At 39.7% G+C, this 19,944-nt stretch overlaps 2 protein-coding genes across 4 annotated transcripts in view; both read right to left on the bottom strand.

Annotated features, from left to right (window-relative positions):
- Positions 1–113: 113 nt before the first annotated feature.
- On the bottom strand, positions 114–14,649 carry LOC106145791 (transcription factor LBX2-like). Its single transcript, XM_065067269.1, has 3 exons — positions 3,529–14,649; positions 3,138–3,358; positions 114–3,013 (listed from the first exon to the last, which is right to left on the bottom strand). Exons 1-3 carry the CDS (start codon positions 3,746–3,748, stop codon positions 2,702–2,704), a joined length of 753 nt encoding a protein of 250 aa, XP_064923341.1. The 5' UTR covers positions 3,749–14,649; the 3' UTR covers positions 114–2,701.
- A 350-nt stretch (positions 14,650–14,999) lies between these two features.
- The window catches only part of LOC102094856 (kinase non-catalytic C-lobe domain-containing protein 1), a 63,329-nt gene continuing 58,384 nt past the window's right edge, over positions 15,000–19,944 (bottom strand). For 2 of the 3 annotated variants that reach the window (XM_005506975.4, XM_065067267.1), the window contains 5 exons: positions 18,985–19,135; positions 18,445–18,567; positions 18,283–18,342; positions 17,490–17,647; positions 15,000–17,226 (listed from right to left, as the gene is read on the bottom strand). In XM_005506975.4, the coding sequence (XP_005507032.2) occupies positions 16,995–17,226; positions 17,490–17,647; positions 18,283–18,342; positions 18,445–18,567; positions 18,985–19,135 (724 nt within the window). In that variant the 3' untranslated portion in view covers positions 15,000–16,994. Of the gene's footprint in view, positions 17,227–17,489; positions 17,648–18,282; positions 18,343–18,444; positions 18,568–18,984; positions 19,136–19,944 lie in introns of those variants that run through there. The other variant, XR_002419399.2, reaches the window with a different exon arrangement.

Here is a 19,944-nt window from a genome sequence, read left to right as displayed (position 1 = left end):
AGCCTTCATCTCCCACATTGCCCCCACGGCCGGTGCCGCCCGGCCCCGCAGCCCTGCTTGTCTCAGCGTGGTCCCCACAGCCTCCGTGGTTTTAAATTGTGGCAGGCTGCAACACTACATGCTGTCGCGGCGGCCTCAGATGTCTCTGGCTTGTTCTAAACCTTTACACGGAGGGGATACTGCTCCCTCAACCCTCTGAGCACCGCTGGGCCTCCGTCGAGCTGTGCTCGGGTGACGGTAGCCGCAGGGTCAGGCCGGCTCTGGGCTGCGCTGCCATCGCACGGCTCAGCCCGGCCAGCCCACTGCGAGGAGCCCGGTGCTGCAGCGGCGCCGGGCCTGCGTTACCAGCTCCGGGGCTGGGAGGGTAAATCCGCGGGGGCGGACGGGACAGACACCCTACAGAAGGCTCAGCCGGAGCTGCCCCCGGGAAGTTCGCAGACTCCTATAAGGTGTGCTCCTGTCGTTCCCTTACTACCTTTCGCGGGGTGGGGGGCCTCTCTGTCCCCACGGAAGCAGCTCCCCTCCGCGCGTGGAAGCACTTTGTTCTCCTTCTGTCCTCCTGAGCCCTTTCATCTCTCTCTCATTTCCCCCGGGCCCAGCTGCGGTGGTGCCCGTCCTCCCCTTTCCCTTTCACTCCCTCCATTTGGTCCGGGTTTGGGGCGCTCCCGCAGGGCTGCGGGCAGCCCCGGGCCCGGCCGGTCGTCTTGAAGGGTGCACCCCCCACCCCGATACCGCCCGATCTGGCTTCTGGCAGCACGAAGGGCTTTTGACTGTTCTTTTTTTTTTTTTTTTTTTTTTTTTTTTTTTTCCGGGTTGAGCAAAGCATCTGGAAGAGAGGTAGCATCTTTCCCTGTGGCCATACAAAGTTATAAGGGCATCAACTAGCCCCTCTACCACTAACTTCCTGAAAATGGGCTAGTGGGCTAGCCGAATCGAGTCTCACGCTTAAGACTTTTTTTTTTTTTTTCCTAGGTAAATTGTATATTTATTGAACTTGACTCTTTTGCTGTTTTAAAAATGTCACTCCTTTAGAGAAAGTATTCACCATTGCAGACCTCTTCCTGGACACATCCCTGTCCTCTAGTGACGTTTGAAAGTCACAGAAGGTTGCTGGTGTTTCGGTTGTTTGTGATTTTTTTTGTTTGTGGTTTTTTGTGTGTGTGTTTTTCTGTTTGTTGTTTTGTTTTCTGAATCAATATAGCCATTTGGTAACACCTGGCTTTGAGAAATAAGCCTCCATTCAATTAGAATTTTTCTCTCATCTCAAGAAGTTTCCTTAATCCCAAATTGCATCTTATTCCTGAAGAGATCTCAGCAAGACTGATAGCACCTGAACCCTTATTAGTTTTCTGAAACTGTTGCATTAGAACCACATCAATTGTGCAATTGCAAGCAAATGTAATATCTCAAAAGGCTAGAAAAGCAGTATGGGTTACAAAATAATTGAGACTTTCAAATATGACAGCCACTCAGATAATCAAAGGCCACAGCCTTCAGCTGCACAATGTTGCTTTTTACCAGGCCAGTGTATCCAAGGCACAGAATGGCCCTGTATACAAAAGAAAATAAGTGTGTTCAAGGATGAGTGACAGAGAACCTTCAGATCACTCATTATGACATCCCAGATTACAAGTGCACAGGAAGTCTTCTAGTAACCACAAAGATCATCTCTAAAGTGATGGAAATTTTTATTGCTCTTTTCATGTTAGTTAACAACTGACTTTGAAAGATTTATGGCAACTTACATCATTCAAGGATCATTTCTCAGAGCTGTTTTTCTAGCCTGAAATCAAACCATTTCGATCTTATGTTTTCTGGAGCATTATTCAAATTTTTAAAAGTGCATAGCAGAACACTAACAAACTTTATTGTCGTTTAGGGAAAACCAGCTTTGGAATGTTGTATTTCTTTCGATAATCACCCTTGTACACCATTAGGTACATGTGAGATGCCGCAATACTATTTTGTTGAGACTTTTTAGTTGATAAGAAATTTCAAGTCTAGATCCTTCCCAGTATCTGTTTAGGCAAGAGGTCCTCACTAATCTACTGAGGCTACACATGAGTGTGAAGATGTATTTACATATTTATTTAGAAAATAATGGTTTGGATCTTAAAATCATATTCTATATGTTCTTTTAAAGGCTGCAACAGAAAGCACCTCTTCTGCTGCTATAGCAAAACCAGTATTAAGTATTAGTAACAGGTGCATGCACATATTTGGTTAAAAGCACAGTTCCATCAGAAAAAGTGTCACCTGGAAAGCAGCTGAAGGGGTTGGATACCTGCTTTAGAGGACAGGGTGAAATGCACGTTTTGCACTTACCCTGAGTAAATTGCAGGATGCCAGAAGAGATCTAGAAAATGAGCCTATGCTTCCCTTAATGAAGAGGAACTCTCTTTTATGGAAGGATAAATAGCTTTACAATCTTTGTGGAAGGAATTCACATGAAAGATGGAAAAAGTTTAGGTTTATTAAAAGATTCCATTTATATTAATGTTTGTCTTGTGTTGTATTTCTATTTTATACAGTTGCCTATAAATGCAGGGGCATGAAGTCCAGGATCCAGATTTTCCACTGTGTCTCTGTAAAATATTTTGCTCAGTGCTGCATCATAACTCCACCAGGCAGTTATAGACAAGGGCAGCCCTGATGGTTATTGTTAGTGCAAATCCTCCTTAGTCATAGTCCATATAGAGGGTCAGACACCCAGCAAGAAAGCTCTGGGATCTCTGTACCCTACAAAGCAGGGTGCGCCCCAAAAGCCCACAGGCTGTGCTCTGCAGGCGCTGCTGAGGTCCAGAGTGGGTGCTGGCAGTGCCGCCAAGGTGAAGCCCCCAGAGGCAGCCTCTTGCTGGGCCAGAGGCGGGGGCTGGGCCATGTACGTGAGCGGCAAGGACACAACACCACTCTGAGGTCCGTAAGGGAGAGATGGGCTGCAGAAAGGCTCCGTCCTCAGCTCCTGCAGCTGCCGCTTGAGCTTCATCCGACGGTTCTGAAACCAGGTCTTGATCTGGGGGAGAGGCCAGGAGGGAAGGAGGTGAGGTTACAACGGCACACAGCCCCTGCCATGGCCCACACCCAAGCCATTGCCCAAACTGTTGTGCCCTCCCTTGCCCGTTTGCCCCCGCGCTCACCTGCACCTCCGAGAGCCGCATCCTGCCCGCCAGCCGACGGCGCTCGGCGGCCCCCAGGTACTGCTGCCGCTGGAAGGAGCTCTCCAGGGTGCTGAGCTGTTCGGCGCTGAACGCCGTGCGCAGCCGCCGGCCGCCCCTGCCGCCGGGCTCCTCGGGGCCCGAGCACTCGGGACCTCCCTCCGGCGGGGGCTGCTCCGCTCCCCACGGCCGCCCGCCTGCTCCTGGGGAGAGGGAAAAAGGGGTGAGCCAGGGCCAGGAACCTCGGGTGTGCCCGTTCGCCTCCGGGCAGCCACTGCACTGCCTTTATCGGGGCTTTAGGGGCAGCACAGGGCCCGTCCGTCCTCGCCCTCCCAGCGCGGGTTGCCCCGACGGTCGCGGAGATTGCGGTTACCTGCAGCGGGGGTGGCCGTCAAGCGCTCCTTGCTCCTGCCGCCTCTTCCGGCCCGCGGGCCGGCGGACTGCTCCTTGCTCCGCTCGCTCAAGGAGGGGCTGAGGCGAAAGCTGGGCCGGTGGCTCGTGGAGGATGCTCGGTGCGGGGAGCCCTCGGTGGGGCTCTTGAGGGCCTGGCTGCTCTGCGACAACCACTCCACAGAGAAAGGGGCCTTGGTCATCCTGCTTTGTTTCAGAGATGCCGAGAAGGAGGGTGCAGGGGACACCGGCTCCTCCTTTATACCGCAGCTCCCGGAGGAAAACGTTGTTTGTGTAAATACACATCAAAGGGCCAGATAAGTATCATCTAATTGCCATCAGTCCTCCCCCCCAACAAAAGATACCGTTCACACATTGCCACAGCTAGCGAAGGCTCGGCTCCGCTGTGTCTGCCCCTGAAGAGTTCACTCCGCCGTCAGTGATTTACAGCTCTTGTTACATCCTATCCCGATGCAAATGGCATTTATAGAGTTGAGCGGCCTCAAACGGCGCTGGGGAATGCACCCCCGGGGGAGCCCACTGGGACCATCCCCAGACGCTGGCGGGAGAGGGGACGCTGCTGCTCCCTATCCCTCTTCCCCTAGAGCTGGCTTTTTCATTGATTTTCAGGCAGAAGATCCACTGTCCAAACCGATCTTCCTGAGCCTGCGCCTCTCTGGGTCGAGCACTGTGTTCCCGAGACAGCCTGAGGCACGCAAATGGATAAACTCAGTCATTGCATTATCCTGAGCCTGCAGCATCAGGTTATAAGTACCAAGCACAGCGTGAGGAGCTTGGAGAAGAATGTTAAAGGCTGTTCAGTTGTAGCAATGGGCCAGCTCTTGGCTGCTTATATAAAGTATGTTAGAAAATAATCCAAAAAAGACTATTATTGCCTTAGAATTAACACTCTGCTGAGACTTCTGCTGAGGTTACAGGAATCGTGTCACATATCTCCTCCCAGATGTCTTGCAAGCTGTGCAGGTCACACAGGTTTCTCTGTTATCTTACTCTCCCTGTCTTTACTCTTACTACCTTATGCACGTCTTTCAGAAGTGTTCCCATACATCCTTCGGTTTTGTGTACACCAGGAACACTTGGCTGATGCACTAATGCCTCTGTAGTATATTTACAAAAGGTTCCTGGTGCTTTATAGGCAGTTTTTCACTGTAAGGTTAACCATTAATTCTCTCCCCTTACCATTCTCTTCTGTGCAAGAACAGAGTGGGACAACTGCACCAGTGATAACTCCTGTCACACTCCTGCCTGGCATAAGTCTGCCTCCAGAAATCACAACTGCATGTCTGATTTGTCTGTGCTTGTTACTGTTTTTGGCTTTACACTCAGCCTTTACCCCCTGCACACAAACCCAGTGCTCTACTGTCCCTTTACCCTGTGAATGGCTCTGATATTCTGCCACTCCCTGCTGGATTTTTCAGCATTCACTTTGTCTGCAATGACAGTTAATGTAACCATGATTCTACCTATTTCTTAAACTGTCAGTGAGGTAGAGGCTTGAAGACTGAACCCCTCCTGCTTAGTGTATATCTAAATCTTTCAACATATTCAATTTTAATCTTGCAAAGATGTATCTTTTCCTTTATATTAATCCAGTAAAAAGTTTTACTCAAATCGTCTTGATCTATCCTTTTCTAAAGTCAACATTTCAACTTGCTATATCCATCCATCACAAAATCTTACCATTTTCTGCTTACTAGAAAATTGTTTCATTGAACTATTTTCAAGTTTGACTTGTAAGCCCCTTCTAAGTTCTGTCTCCCCTTTCTTGTTCATTCTCATGGCATGGTTAAAGTTCTTCTCTGTTCTACCAGTGATGCCACTGGTCAAGAGTTTGTCTCTGCCCAACAAAAATACAAACGCTGTTGTCACCTTTATTTAAAGGTGGCTAATAACTGATCTAGAACCTTTGTTTTTGGCCTGTGTAGGTAGGGATTGACATTGCAGCCTGCACTGCAGCAATAGCCTGAGCCTACTAAACAAGCTTTAAGGAGGAAACTAAGGGAACTGGCATAAAAATGTCTAAACAAAAGTTCAAGCATTAATGCCTCCTATACATCTGTGACATACCTAAAGAAGCTCAGAAACATCTCCAACATGGACAAAGCCCTGCAGGACATATATATTTGTATCTTTTCACTGTATGAAAGTATCTGATATCTAATGACTAAAAACTCCATCCACCTATCCTTCCCAAGCATTTTCTGGTTAACATTGGAAAATTTAGAAAGTTTACTTGGCCAAACTGTACAAGACTTGTTTTAAATTTCCTCTCATTTATACAAAAATCCCTCTCCTTTTCCAATCTCAGAATATTCCATGCACAGGTTCTTAATTGTAATTTTCATTAGATAATTGTGAAGACTACTCCACCACAAATCGAAGGAAATATTTTAGAATACCAGAACTTCTAAGCATTTACGTATTAGCCAGTTCTGGTGCCAACACATTTCACAGAGCAGACCAAGCAGGCAGGAGATGGAGAGGAGACATACAGGAATCTGCTCTGTTAACCAAGTTCATAAATGACAAGTCCCCTTGAGATGGCTGCACTTAACATGTGGCCTGGCTGCAGTCTCTTCAATCAGAACTGGGAATACTAGTGCCACCACCTGCCTGAAGAATCCTGCCAGACCTCCTTTGCAATGACTAAATTCTCATAAAGATCAGAAAAAGGAAGCGTAACTTTCCTGCAAGCTTCCTTCTTGATTTAAATACCTCTGCTTACTTTAACAGCATTCTGCCTCACGGGTGAGGCAAGATCCCATCCCAAAGAGATAAATATGTCCCTTGTGCCCAGAATTATTTCCATTCTTAGTCCCTACGTATTATATATACATATAAAAAACATACTTACATGCTGCTTACATACTTATATATAACATATATACCTCTATATCTATATAAAAATATTTTTTAAAGTATAAAACTATCTATATTATGTTATTCTTGTAGCTTTATTTTATGTCAACAAATAAAGGTACTTGGCAAGCTGTTGGATAAGACAAAAAGAATAGATGACATACGATGGTGCTCTAAAAGATAGAAAATCTCGGGTTTTAGCATCCACTGATACATCTGTTGCATAGTTTCTTTACAGATTTTAAGACATTTTTTACCATCTGAGCTGCAAATTACATGTTTATACACTGCTGGTTTATTAATTGCGTTGTATTGAGGCAAATGCCACAGCTGAAAGATGGTGTCAAATGTTGAGCTCTCAGATACACAAACTGATCATGTTGTGACAAGGTTAAACTAAATCTCATTTCCATTATAGATAAAATGTAGAAATATCATGGATAGATGGCAGATGACTTCTGGATGTAATGACTGCCACAATATTTAACAGCTGCTAGCTTAATTTTATCTAAAATTCTTAAGCTGCCTTCATTCTATTTCTATGTATTATTCATTAAGTGTTTGTTTGAAAACCTCCTGCTAAACTATTAAGCAGAAATGCTATGTTTAAAATCAAGTGATATTGTCACTGGGCTGTAAACATGCTCATGCTAAAGTCCTCAGGAATTTCTCAGGGAAGAGCAGGAACAAACAGGACCTTCACTCTGCTGCTACAAGCAGGTAGAGACAAAGAGCCCAGACATACCAACATGACTGCCACTAGCAGAAATTTGAAAATCCATTTACTGAAGATAATGACAATATTTTATGCAGATGTCTGTACAATACACAGTTGCCCTCTTTGGGGAGTCAGAACCTTCTCAATGAAAATAAAGGCCATCAGCTTTCTGAAGACCACAGGAGACTGAGGATCATAATGCCAAATGCCAAGCCAGGCTGGGCCAGGCCATTCTGTGGGAGGTGATATAGAAGTGAACATTTTAGCATCCAGGGGAATGAAAATGAGTTGAGATTTGTCACTTGACACTGACCCCCATATTTCTTGTGAGCTGCAGCTGCATTTAAAGTGGCTTTATAGATGTCTAGCTGGGATGGGTAGGATGGGATAAAGATAATGGTCCTTATACACAAAGTATCACCACAGAAAAGCACACACACAACAGTGGTTTCAGGCTGAGGATGTTCTGCAGAACTAGCTAGTCCTGCTTGGATGCTTACTGGGCAGTTTATAACAGATATATTTTGGGATAATAGCTCAGCCTTTGAGAACCATTAAAACTGTTGCACCACATCTTCCACCCCAAAGGCCAGCTCTGCCCTAGTAAGCCAGCTCGGAGCCCTGCAGAGGGGCAGGACTGTGCTCTGAGATATCCCCTTCCCTAATGAAGCTTTGAAGGAACTGAGGAGAGAGTAGCTGAGGGCTGCCTTGGGTTCCCCACAGGTACTGGAGAAAACTGCCACCACTTGGCCTTGCTGCAGTGGGGGTACACAAGATCAAAGAAGAGGACTGTCATTTTGAAATAGAAGGTGACCCTTTCTTATAACAGTGGAGGGTGAAACTAGAGTGAACGCGTGGTCCTTGGGAGTAGCTTGGTGGTGACGCAATGCAGACACTTAAAAGGGCAGCTTATGACACACAGAAGGACGTAGATCCATCTGTGGACATGCACATTTATTTCCTGTGGAGATCTGCCAAGTGAAGCAAGGGCTGCTGGCATCTGCTATACAATTTATATGGTCTTTATCGTGGCATGTTTATCCAATCATTGTAACTTCTGAGAAACTACCCTTTAGGACTTAAAAGCATTACAAATGGCCTCTAACCAATCTCTTCATTATCAATTATTATAATCTTTCCTCTTTGACAGAAATAAGAGCTACTTTTCCATGAGGAATGAAAAGACCATATGCGCAGAAATACCAGGAAAGCTTGGATTAAACAGAGTGATGATACATAGAGGAAAATTAAATGTCTCATCATGCTTGGAATTGATCTAAATCAACACAGCACTCAAAATGCTAAGAGCTCCCATGGCTCCTTACCATAAGGCTATTACCAGCTGCTAAGTAGAATCAGTGAAATGTTTTAAAAAATATACATTCTGCAGAGAGCTGCTGTAAATATTAAGAAAGAAAACACATGTTATGTTTTTAATAGTTTCTTACCCAAATTTAAGCTTATTAAATAAGGAAGTCAAAGTCAGTATGAATCAGGACAACATTTAAAACATGTACCGCTGTCGTTACAGAAGCAAGGTTCATCAGTAGTAATCAGAGTTTAAAAACTATTTGTTGAAAGGAAGCAGCATGAAAAAAGGCTTTAGAAGGGGTTTTATTTTCCAAAGTAGATAGGAATTAATTGTTAGGCGCATAAATATGCTTTAGGATCTGGATTTCATTAAAAATGTGTATTATGTAGGGATATGAGGTACACCTACAGAGAATAATGTGCATATGCAAATTCACATAAACCCCACTGGTTTTAGTAATTGTTCAGATCACTTGGACTAATAATCTGACCAAGACCACAAAATGTCACACTTAGACACTCTGAAGACACTCTGAAATCTTTTCAAAACCTAACAGAGGCTTACTACACATTTTAGATCAAGACCCCTTTCTCTGTCAGTCTTTGCTGAAGGATAAATTTTTTCATGATAGTTACTTCTAAAATTACATTTAACAACCTACTAAACATAAAACTGAGAATGCATTAAATCAGAAATGTTCCATTATTTTTAGTTTTTGTTTCCCACAAATACCTTCTAAAGAAATGTAGCTATACTATGACTAAAGCATTTATTATTATTGAAAGTAATTTTTCACTTTAAGCTATTAAAGAATGACTCAATTTTTTTTTATTACCTTGATTTTAGAGTTGGCATTTGAGCATGACGAGTCAGCAGGAGAATGAGCTATCACAGCTGGCAACCCTGGGTCATCTATCACCCTCTGTGCTCATCCTGGTCTGTGCCATACGATGCTGCTCTGAAATGCATTGGTCCCAGCCGTGAAAGTATTTTACTGACTCTTCCTTCCCTTAACTTGCACCTAATATAAATAAGATCTTTGTACTGCTCCAAAACCAGTTTGTTCAAATTAAATGGAAAAAAAAAAAAAAGTTACATTTTTTTCTGACTTCAAGGCTCTTCTGTTTCCTGTTTCTAGTTATTTCTTCCCCTCTTCTGTGTTCCTCACTCTACACTGTTTCTTCCTGTTTTCTTTCAGTCACTTGCATCAAGTATCCTGCAAATATTACTCACAGCTGAGGAAGAGAAGATGCAGAACTGTAGCAACAGAGCACAAATGATGCTGTCTGCCTTCACTGCACCCTAGAACAGGGAGCACTCATCCTGACATCCTCTGTCACTTTACTGACAAGGGAAAAAGTGGGCTACAGGGAGTGAGGACAGGAATCTAGTAAGCTGATTAACACTGTCCCTATAACGTGTAATTCAATGTCTACATTTGCTCCAACCAATACAGTGTACTTCCTTTGACAGGTTTTACGCAAATGGATGCATTACACACCAACAGAAAGTAATTAAGATTTTAATTTATAAAGTTGCTTACGCATGCATTTCTTCAAAAGAAAGAAGCAGCTGAATGTAAACACGTTTGGTTTAAAAATGGAATTAAAAAAATCTCTGCCATTTCGTGTTTGCCTGTTTCTAATGGGCAGAATTCAGGCAGAACGTTTTCCACAGTACCTTTGCTCATAGTGCGGCATGTACATTTAGAAGCCTGCAAGGGTCTCTCGTGCCATCTCCTGGTTATATCAAGACTTCGCATCCAGGAAACTGCTACACATAGGGAAAAAAGTTACAGAAGTTTAGCTGAGGCAGTGGTAGAATCAGAGAATCATTTAGGTTGGAAAAGACCTTTAAGACCACCGAGGTTAACCGGAAACCTAACACTGCCAAGTCCACCACTAAACCATGTCCCTAAGCACCGCCATCTACACATCTTTTAAATACTTACAGGGATGATGACTCAGTTCTTGGCAGATAAGGCAACTGATGAGACTTGCTTTCCACTCTCCCCAACACAGGGATGTGCATGGTAGGCTTTTACTCCTCTGCTGCTTTTAGAAATCATCACTTTTCCACTGCATTAATATACGTATATAATGCAAATTCAGTATTCCTCTGCAACATGTTTTACATAAGTTCAAGTAATGCACGCCCTAGCAACACCTACTCTTTTGCTATGTATCAGTGGAAAAATACAAATAAAACTTTGAAAATTAAAGTAACTGTTATACAATGAAATTAATAATCAAATTAATAGCATTCTCTGATTGCAGGTGTTCAAATTTTATGTCTAATCTACTTTAGCGAGAATATAGAGTGACTGAAGATCAGTGCTGAGCCACTGTCCCTTCCCAGGGACAGGACCAAGTGGGCCTAGGCACTCACTACAGTTTTATCTGATCTGTTCTAACAAATTTATAGGAAAGGGGATACTACAGGCGTATTACAGATCAGCAACCTGTTCCAGTGCTTCACATGAATCTTTCCAATGTAAAAACTGAAACCTTCCTTCAAAATTAATACTGCCTCACTTAAGCTTCACAGAGCATGGAGAAAACTCCATCTGTCTGTAGCTACTACAACTTTTTACAGTAACATTTCACACACAGTCCTGCTCAATCTAATCTTGTCTACATAAGTCCAGTTCTTTCAGGCTTTCTCTGTTTATGTTTTTAAACATATTTTTATTATGGTCCTCTGTTCTCTTTCATGTTGCCTGTATGTATCTTAAGTGCAGTGCCTAAACGGTAAAGTATTCATGTTGATGCTTCACCAGTGCCAGAGAAAAAATAATTACCTTCTGTCATATATGACTCTCTTATAGGACACCTTTGGCTTTCCCTCTTTTTTTTTTTTCCTTTTGAAAACTTTACACACAGATTCATGTTCAGTTTGTGATCTATTATGGTCCCCAGAGATTTTTTCTGAAGTTCTGCAGTTATTTATAATTTCATTTTTATCCTTCAGAAATGTAGGACTTAGAGCTTAAATTTAAACCATCATCACGATTATTGTGAGTTCTAATCCTGTGTGTTGTGTAAGTATGCTGGATTTCATCAGTAGAAATCCCAGACACAATTGGATCCAGGCCCCACCTGTAATGATAGGGCGTGAGAAGACTTTGTTACAGTAACCCAGGATAGTTTGCCTCCCCCATCCCAGTATGCAGAGTCCCAAGCACGTCTTATCATGTTGTGACTGTAACATGGAATAGTTCACTTCTTTCCATCACAATATGTAGAGTCCCAAGCACATTTTATCTCATTACGATAAGCCAGGATAGTTCGCTTTCCCTCAGCCCAGCACAAACCCTTGCACAGCTGCCAAGCTGAAGGTCAGCTGTGGATCTTGGAACTCAGACAACAGCACCTGCACTACATCAGTTTGCTAATGAGCAAAACAGGACATGGCATATGTATATATTAATCAGCACAAGTTTTACTACCCACCTCTGAGGTGCTTTTCCTTGAGCACCACTCCTGAGCAGGGGTCCACTGCATTGAGTTCCCATTCGATCAGTGTCAGTGCCCCAGGGTTCCCACTGTGGTAATGCTATGCTTTTGATAAACCCAAAGCTTTTACTTAATGAGACTTGTGTTTCATCTCTGAGGGATCTGTACCTGCTTTTTGCTCATAACATATGGATAGCCCCACCCACCCTGCTCAGTTTATCTTCACAGTTTATCAAGCACTGGTATTTACCCTTTGAAATAACGTATTAACTAGCTGTGTACCCACAGTATCATCATCTGGATCTTAGTGACCTAATATATAATCAGGTCAGGTGGACCCAAGATTATTTAATTTTTGCTCATTATTATAGAACAGACTGAATCAGAATTTAATGTTCTCATACATCTAATTAGTCTGACAGTCTCCCATTCTGACCTGCATTCCTGTTTCCTGGCTAACTTTGATCATAATATGCACTGTTCAGAGGGGAGTGAAATAGCAAGCACTTCAGGCTTTTGCACCATCTGATATTTATTCAGCTCTCCTAGTAAGCAGAGAACTGTTATTGTATAATAGAAAATTATTTAAGAATCCAGTTTTACTGTTTCACTTTTCCTTTGGTGGCAATAGCATTTTATCTGTCCAGTTTTGTTCCTAACCTGCTGTGCTGTTCTTTTATATTTGTTCTTGTCAATGCAGTCTTCTTGTTCCTACTCTTTTCAGTATTCTTTTTTGATTTTTTTTCAGGTCATTGATGAGCCCCTAATGCTGCCACACTGCTCTGTCAGTTTTCTTTCCTTTGCATGAAGATAGATTGTTATACTTAATGCGGTCTGTTTTAGAAACCTCTTTTTAGAAACTCTCAGCCCTCCTGAACTTCTATTTGCTTTAGAATTCCTTCCCTTGGTACCTTATATACTAGTTCCTCAAATTTATTGAAGTTTGCTTTTTTTTGAAGACCACTGTTGTTATTCTGCTTCTCTCATCCCTTTCTTTCCTTTCAATCATGAACTCTCTTGTCTCGTGGTAACTTTAATCTCAATTGCTTTCCACCTTCAGATTTTCAACTAGTTTCTCTCTATTAATCACAGTAAAATCTTAAATAGCAGCGACTGTCAACCACACTGTGGTCATCCAGACAAAGGTAGATCTGCTATTTAGCAGAAAGGTGGAATTGTTAATTCTAACATGTATTTTAAAGTTATCAGAGTATGAAATCACATTGCAAAACCCAGCGGAATCTTCTGCCACAAATTAGTCATTTACTGGTACTTAAAATAATTACAAGAAAAAAGCTTTAGGGAAAAAATCTTTTACAAAGCAAATGGTAGTGGTGACAGTTAAAATTACTATCTGGAAATTTCTAACATTTATAATATTGACATTTTTAATAACTAAATGAAGACAAAAAAATTCATGGGTGAAGAGTCCTGTTTTTGCAAAGATGAGTACTCGATTAAGCTTGATTTATAGGACTTGAGTTTTCAAATACTGTTCAAACCTGCATTTCTAATGCTTTGAGACTCCTTCTAAAGCTCAACATCTATTTTAAAATTATTATTTATAAAGCATGTTTTGAGAAATAAAATCTTCTTCTAAAAAAATATGCATTTTAAATCCAGATATTCTTTGGATTGTATTTAAGCAGGTATGAGGGAGAAAAATAATTTATTTGCACTCTAGCCCTCATTGTAATATCAAGGATTGTAAAAAATCTACTGTATGTCTAACACTGAAAAATTATTGTTAGCTTCTCTCTTCTAAAACTATAGTCTATTAATTTGTTATTTAGAAACAGATTTCCTAAAATTTTAATCCTTTGCAAATCACATACTGTACTCACAGAAGAGTCTCAGTAAAGCTTATGAAACCACTCCCGATACATAGAGGATGAACGTAGAAAACTACAAAAGGACAGTTTAGAAGTGTTTGAAAAATTTCAAAGGAAAGAAATTTGTCAGAATCATGAATTAGTGTCTATTCATTAAATATTTTTCCAGCTTCTTGGTTTGGGTTTCTATGGAATAATTTATAGGATCCAACTGAATTAATCCCTGTTTCCTGGCAGGCTTCTGGAGGTGCTGGAGCTGGAAACCTACTTTCAAATGCAGCAGGTGTAACTAGGACACAGCTCCCAGTTCTCTAGTAGGAGGCTTGGAAGCCCCAGGGATCCTGGGGACAGACACCTGCAAGGGGACACAGAAAGAGCACCAATGCACAGAGCAACTGCAAAGGCTCCCAAGGAGCAAACTTCATTTCAGAAATTCCAAGGCTCACAATTGGAAAAGAAACGACATAAAAATAAGATAAGAGAAGTGTGGAAAAAAACTGTGAAGAAGAACTAGGACAGCTGGTGGCAATATTGGCTTAAAGAACAAACTCAATTTTTTTCCAAACACGCTAATTTGGTATTGGAATGGAAACATGGGGCCAGACTGCATAGTCCCTCATTTATGCAATTCAATTACTGATGCCAACAATCTTTTGCCAACTAGATACAACTGAACTTGCTTTTTTGACATGTTTTTTCCTGTGTTTTCTTTTAAAAAGACATTCCCCACAGGAGGAGAAAACTTTAGTCCAACCCTTCCTGCTTGTTAGTGATAAATAAAACTCCACAGTTATACACTAGACATAACTATATTCTGAAATTTGTGTCACATAAATGTGCATACACCAGTGTTCATGGACAAAAGCAAATCAGTTTCCTTGTAAAAGAGTGTTGTTGGTTGTGGGATTTTTGCCGTTTTATTTTTTTTTTTCCTCCAGTAGCTATTTACATTTTTTGTTGTTGTTTTTTGGGGGTAGTTTCTAAATACAAAATCTTAAATATCTGATTGATGAAAACACCCCAAAGTAAAACCATAACTCAGTACTATGAACTTATAGCAATATAAGGTCTGATACACTCAAGCATTATACAGAAGACATAAGACGCTTTTTTATTCTTGTATAGCACCAGATATTGTAATAGAATAAACATAATATTTTCTAGACATAGTAGATTCTTTAATCCTGATGAAACCATAAGAAATAGATGAGCTAATAGTGCAACATATAAATAAGTAAATTCACAAAAGCAATTTCAATAGTCTGGCAACTGTATAAAATGAATTTATTAAGATAATGTGATTAGCAAATTTTGTGGCATTCTTTACATTAGTAAAGCTTATGCTACTTTAAATTCTACTGTCTTTCAAAGGCAAGGCGTGGCTTTAAGTGAATGGTAATTTTTAATTGAGAAAAAGAAATAACTACTAATAAAAACAACTCTTTAAAATAAATGCATATAGATCAAATATGTGAAATGTATGTCTGCAGATAGTTATCAAAATTCTTAAATCACCGTGTAATGTAAAGATAGAAGGTAAAGATTAAATGTTTTCATACTTAGCAATTTTTAGAGAAATAGCAACACATTTTACTTACTCGAGGGTAAGTCAGAATACTACAATTAATGACATGCTAAACCTACATATGGTAAATAACAAAATAAATCATCCTAAAAGTAGAACAAATACAAGAAAACCCTGTTGAGGACTGAGTTCTCCACTGTTTAAATCAACAAGAGCACAAAAGTTAGTCTGGTATTAATATATGAGTACGAAAAAGTAACTGAGGTATTAAATGGAAAATATGGATGTACCTTGTGTTTGACTGAGAAAGATGAGGAGCAGGTGGCCTTTGATGTATATATTGCCATTATTGACAAGGGAAAAAGAGAAGCTTTCCTCTTAAACATTGAAAAAGCTACAATTTAACATGTGCACATGCATTTCTGTCAGATACAATAGTACAATTTGCAGAATACTAGACATGTGCACATTCCCATTTCTTACATCATTATCCTTCTCCATCACTAAAACATGCCAAGACAGTTAGTTCACATCTGCTCCCCACATCTCGCAAAACATCTTTTTAAAAAATTTTTTTAAACACAGTTCTAGCAAATCACTTTCAGGACAGAATTAATTTTAGCTGTTTCTTGTCCTTGCCCACTTCTCTTCCCATACTAACATTGTCTCCTCTGGTAGAAATACTAGAGTTTGTAATTAATTTTTAGCTTTAACATTTTGGCCTTGCATAAACCTGTGTAGCTCAACAAACTTTCAAGCAATTGCATCACATTTCATTGCCATTTGGAAGGTCTTGTAGGTATAAGCTCTATAAATAGGTTAGCACCGAAGTTTTACAAGATGCAGATCCAAATTTCACACTGTTATCTCCTGTTTAATGCTGCTGGAGCACTGTGATCTACAAAAGCAACCTCAGGAGCAAAAGCCATAATCAAATGTGCACACATACATACGTACACAAATTCGCAATGTGATTCTTGTGCCAAATACAGAAAGAAAAGCAATTTCTTGCTTATTGTTTTCACAAGGCCATGAGGGCAGAAGCAGAGCAACAAAGTGGTCATATTTAGATTCATTTGGAAACAGGCTGGACCAATGACATTAAAATCAAAACAAACAAAAAAAAAAGGAATGCAGCATGGCATTCCTCTCCTTCCTCAGTATTTTTGATGAAAAAGATGGCCAATAAGTCAATTATAGTTTTCATAATACACAACATAAAAGCAAGAGACACCAACAGTCAAAGGACAGCAGAAGATCTGTGTCCCTGAATTATATGCACACTGTGACAGGGTAAAAGTGTATTACATTTATATAAAAATACATTCAACATTTAATGAACTATACTCCAAACTCTCCTAGGCCAAATTTGCAATAGAAGCTGTAATTTTAACTTATTTCCATGGTATTTTTTGATATTTGCTTTTAGGCTAATTATTTTCTTATGCTAAAGAAGAGTAACAAAATGATTAATCCTTTTCATCTATAATCTCTCTTTACTTTTATCTTTATTTTTATTCTTTTGATCTGTCATTCAGTTGCTAGGAAATCAAATGTCATTAGTCAGCATTTTATAATTCCATGCTAAGAAATACAATAATTTCAACTTGAGATAGAATTTTAAGTCTTTTCACTTAAGTATTTGCTTGGGAATTGGTCCAGGAGATGAAGTCAACAAAATCCAGTTTTACAATCTACACTTGAAATAACAGATGAAATGTAAATAATTACTGAAATGTTGCCTTCATTCTGCGCAGTGTGTCCTGAATTTTTCGTGAATGTTTGTCTGCTGGTATCTGATGGAAGTTGGCACAGTTGTCAGCTGCCAAGGCAGAAATGTCTGCATCTTTAAAATGAGTTATTCTTTGTGTGAGGTAAGACTGCAGCTTGAAATCTGGTGCATATGTATAAGGATTCTCTTGAAATGCATGAACTTGGCTCACAACTTTTGCAATATTTCTTGAAAGAGAATATGGTAGAAAATATTAGTTTGCTTTGCTGATGACTAAAACCAACCAAACAAAAAAAAAAAAGCCCCAAACAAATTCAAAGGCTATTTCAAAGGCACTGACTATCCTCTTCCATGGCATGTCTCTTCAGTTAGATGTCAAAATGACTGAAACTATTTAAAATGCTGTGAAATGTTGAATCAGATTTCATCACCCCACTAGACAATACTCAATTTTAAACAGTTAGGTGACACACATCATTAAAATAATTACCTAAGTTTAGTCCACTTGTGAGCTCCATTTGTCATTGTGAATCCTCCAGTTTCAAGCTGTTGGACGTGCATAGCCAAAACGTGGGCTGATGGAATTGTTGGAAGTGTTTTGAATCTTTCTCCTTCCATCAAGCACAGGCTGTCGCTTTTTAAAAACACCTAGTGTAAATATACACACAGATAAATATCACAGTAAGTATATTGGGGCAGGTTTTACAAGAAGTTCCTAACTCCATTTATTTAGCACTATGTATTTATTTGTCATGAATTTTAATTTTTAGCACTGAAGTTGAAGACAACACTATGAACTAATCTGGTGCCAAACATTTAAAAGTATATAAATAAAGAAGGTAACTTTAATCAAAAGATACTTCATACATAATTTTAACAGTGCTAAATCTCATCCAAAATTACATTTTAGAACTTCAGTCTACAATTTAAAATTGTATAGATAAAAAAAAGAATGCCTGTAATAAACATTTCAAATTTTCCAAAATAGATTATAGCCACAAAGCTCTTACAGAAATAATCAGAAAAAGTGTATCTAATGTTCCAGCTTGCTTTGAAATTTCTTTCTTGATAGTTAGTCACACAGCAAACATTTTCAAGAAATACTGAAACGAAAAGTACTGTAAAATCTCAGATTAAGGGTCAAAAGTCTTAAATCAAATTAAACTCTCCTTCATATACAAAGTAATAATTATAGCTTTCATCCTGCAGAGTCACCCATTTAAGCAGATCTTGCATATTCTCCAGCCCCGAAGTATTTTTACATTAAAGACTTCATACTGTACCTCAACAGCCTTGAGTTCCTCCATTATTTCAGCTACTTTTGCAGGCAAAATTTTCCAGGCCTTACAATAAAACAAAATATATTTTTGTTTTTCACATTAATGTCCATATTGAAACAAGACTATGATAAGCAAAGCAGTTACAGAACAGAGTCTCAAACTTACTGGTAACTGTCGTACAATAAGATTTTCCAAGCCTGCTAGAATTTGCATCGCAGTAGCAAAATTTCTTTGTTCATAGCAGCATTTTGCTATAAGAAGAAATTTTGATAATAAGCTCACCTGCAGCTGAAAAAAAAAATATTATATAGCTATATATAGTAAATCTGCATAAATCTACATAATAAAATTAAATTAGAAGGAAGAATAAATGCATTTCCTTTTCGACTTTGTTGTCAAAATTGTTGACTGTAGTAACATTTCTCTCCAATACAAAGTTTTCTCTTTCCTGTCACCAAGGTGTCATTAAAGCCTGACATCTCTTCAGGCAACCCATTTCTTACATTCTATTAGGCTTTGACACCCTCTACTACAAATATCCAAGACATCCCAGACACTCCCCTTGTGACAAAAAAACGTATTGTTAACTGCCCACTCATAGGTATATTTCAAAATATTTCTTGCAGCTTTGTTACATAGCAACTAATAAACAGTAACAACAAATAACCATTTTATAATTAATAATACAATAAAACAGTGACAAACCTTAGATGTGTGACATGTTACAATTTCAGCAGCAACCCAGGTGCTGATATTGTCTGCATTTCTTAATAACTGTAGAAGGTACTGGTCTTGTACGCACTTCGACAGAAACAGATTACAGACTTTGAGTGAAACTGTCTCAGTAGAAACAGCTCTATGGAGAGAATGGGGGAAAAAAGACAAATAATTCATGCTGACTTTGGATTTTCAAAGAAAATCTAGATTGTGAAGATGCCAACTTCTAACCATTTGAAATTATTTTTCAGTTCTTTCAGTCTTGATTTTATAATATTTTACAAATTATGTAATGAGCTACGTTATTTTTTTCTTCCTTATACTTACGAGATAATTATATGATTACAAGACAAGCATATGCAGTATACATTTCTGTACATAGAGACACCTTCACCATTTGTTACTAAATAAAACAAACCATGCAGTCTGACACAAAACAACAGCCAGAAATACAAAGTCATTAAAAACTGCAGTTACATAAGAAATTGAGCCTGATATCTAATGGTACCACACAGTTTGTTTTCTGTGCCTGAACCCCGAATCAGTATAAACCAGCTGATTTAGCCTCTGCCATTTAACAATCTGTGAAATATGATCTGCTTTAGGTGTTCATTCCCTATCTTTACACAGAGAAGTCTACTACAGGTAGTGCAATTAAGAAGCACTAATTAGAAGCTAGCTGAACCCACTGAGTATGTGGTAGCTAGACCATAATCAAATATAATTAGGTCCATGTGGCTGGATGAAAACATTACTTACTGTTGAGCAAGTAATTTAAATAGGTTGGTAACCACTCTAATAACTATAGGAAAATTCTTATGTGTTTGTGAATACTGATACTTCATCTGCCTAACAGTACAAAATAAACATTGCACAGAGAGGTTGTGGAGTCTCCATCCATATTCATGCACATGGTACTGGGCAACCTGCTCCAGCTGACCTTGCTAA

Source organism: Columba livia, chromosome 6 (genome assembly GCF_036013475.1).
Source record: "Columba livia isolate bColLiv1 breed racing homer chromosome 6, bColLiv1.pat.W.v2, whole genome shotgun sequence".
Lineage (NCBI taxonomy): Eukaryota > Metazoa > Chordata > Aves > Columbiformes > Columbidae > Columba > Columba livia.
This window is presented reverse-complemented; position numbering and strand designations above follow the sequence as displayed.